The following is a 2,427-nucleotide window of genomic DNA, read 5'->3' on the forward strand; positions in this document are numbered from 1 at the left end:
TATATATTATTTATAATTTTATTTTCCCTTGTATTTACATAATTTTAACCATACCTGATGAAGGCCTACAAAGTTGGGCGAAACGTCGGAAAAAAAATACTCGTTAACTATTTTTTGTATTCCTGTGACTATCTTCTTCATAATTGGAAATAATATGGTCAATTATTTATACAAATAATAGGGACATTCATGATCTTTAGTTTAACATGTTAAAGCTAGTTAAATGGAAAAACTAATGTTAAATGGAGAAATATCTCCTTCTTTTACCATGTTAAAACGATATAACACAACATAGTTGAGAGTCTGTTAAATGGCAAATGACGTTACCTGAGCTGAGCTCGTCACCGTTTTTTTTTAATGTGTTAGGTTACTTGCTCGTAGTTTGTATTTTGATTGTGTTAGTATTATTTTGGATGTTTTTATAACGAATAAAGCAATGGATGACAATAATAATAATAATAATGTAATGACAGTTGTCAATTAGCTTCTCTTGATTCTCTTCCTCACGATTGAAGATCAACAAGGCACTCAGTTGTCAAATTTTCACACAACTTCTGCTTTTCACTCGTTTAGATATGTTGTAATTAATTACTTTAATCAAAACAAAGAAGTAAACAATAACATGAAGTTTTGGAAGGAAAGGTTATAAAAAAAGTTGCTCAGAAAATCCGCTAGGAGCTCTTATGCATTTGACATTTAAAATGACTTTAAATAGAGCTCATAACAATCCTATACTTTAATGTTAATAACATTAAACAGGATGAACCATTTTACATTAAACATTATGAGTACCTCTAATACAAATGAATAACTGTTTCTGATATAATGGATGAAGTTGTCTATTTAAAAAAAAGTAAAAACAGTTAACATTAGTTTACTGCGAGCACGTTTTCAGAAAAGCGGCAGCTACTCTCAACTGGAAGCCACGCCCACGAAAGGACTTGGCCCCGCCTTCTGGTTACTCCCCCTGGATACCTACCTTCTCCATTATACATTATACATGGAGCAATGCTTGTTTGTGCATAAGATTGTGAATAAAATAAATCAACAAATTACGTTTTAAACAATGTTATTTAATACAGTATATTATAATACACTACAAACCATACAGTTTTAGGATTCATTCATAATGTTGAACTGATTAATGTTAGGTAGGCTGTTATACTTTCCCACTGTTGCGATATTACTTTAAATAGCATCTTGCTCAATAAATAAGTTATGAATGAAATATCGATTCTTATTCTATACAAAGAGGTAGGTACTCACATATTATGTAGAGGCAGGACACAGCAGCCAACATGACGAGGATGAGAGCTGCGGCACAGTAGCAAGGGCAGCGGTACTGGCCACCGAACTTCCTCGTGAACCTGATGTCGGAGTCCGAGGAGAGGATCGAGCTTGGGGTCTCCGACCTGGGGTACTGTAAACAGGTTATTAGCTTTAGGAATTTAGTTAGTACATCTCACATCAACAGTTTATAAATATATACTAAACAAATAAATATAGTGCGTCACTCAAAGAAAGATCCTACCGCGGGCGGTTAGAGTGGAGTGATCTTCTAAATATTCTAAATATTATTTATTTATTATTTAGAATAATATCGGTAAGAGGCATTAGTGCCTTAGATAATACAAAATAATAATAATATATACTGTCGTCGATCGGGATGCCATGATAATCGTTGAAGGAAATTATCCAAAAATATATTTATATTAATTAAGATTGAGTCCTACAAAAATATTATTATTATTGAATTCCTTTCCAAAGGCTTTTTGTGTCTAACAGTTGACCGTTTAATAAATCTTTATATTTATGAAATATGGTTACCATTAATTATGTAATATAGTATATAAACTATATCTATTTATTCACAGTTATTATATGACTGCCATAAAATGAAATTATAAAATGATTATGTGATTCAGCTAAATGGTTTGCTATAAAACGTAAGTTACATTATAACTTATTACTTAATATATATCTGAATGACTGCTGAGTTGGGTGATACATGCCGTGGTGTGTTGTAACTTCTAATAGTACAAGAGCCGGGAAGAAAAAAATGCAGCTATCTCACCCCAATTTTTGATTACTTTAATGAAAACTATGTATAATTTTAATAATCCTTTGACTGGAAGAATCTTAAGGTATTAACTTGATTTAGTGAATGACAACAATTTCAGTATGACTCATCAATTTTGACTAGTAATTATACTTAGTTTCCATTAAAGTAATCAAAAATTGGGGTGAGATAACTGACTTTTCCCTCCTCTTGGGCTCTTGTACTATATGAACGATTATTCCATACCAATACCAGATTGGTAAGGGTCATAAACTTCTTTATAGCTCATTAAACTAGCTTTAATTTGAGTGCTAATAGACATCTGTACGTCACATAGTTCCTGAGATATAGATTTCTCAAAATAAATT

General features: G+C 31.6%; 1 protein-coding gene across 5 annotated transcripts in view; it reads right to left on the reverse strand.

Annotated features, from left to right (window-relative positions):
• Positions 1 to 2,427, reverse strand: part of LOC106682250 (atrial natriuretic peptide-converting enzyme) — a 225,774-nt gene that overhangs the window by 90,307 nt on the left and 133,040 nt on the right. For all 5 annotated transcript variants that reach the window (XM_067047872.1, XM_014422998.3, XM_067047873.1 and 2 more), the window contains exon 2: positions 1,267 to 1,420. In XM_067047872.1, the coding sequence (XP_066903973.1) occupies positions 1,267 to 1,420 (154 nt within the window). The remainder of the gene's footprint in view (positions 1 to 1,266; positions 1,421 to 2,427) is intronic.

Source organism: Halyomorpha halys, unplaced genomic scaffold (assembly GCF_000696795.3).
Source record: "Halyomorpha halys isolate HHAL.00 unplaced genomic scaffold, Hhal_1.1 Scaffold398.1, whole genome shotgun sequence".
Classification (NCBI taxonomy): domain Eukaryota; kingdom Metazoa; phylum Arthropoda; class Insecta; order Hemiptera; family Pentatomidae; genus Halyomorpha; species Halyomorpha halys.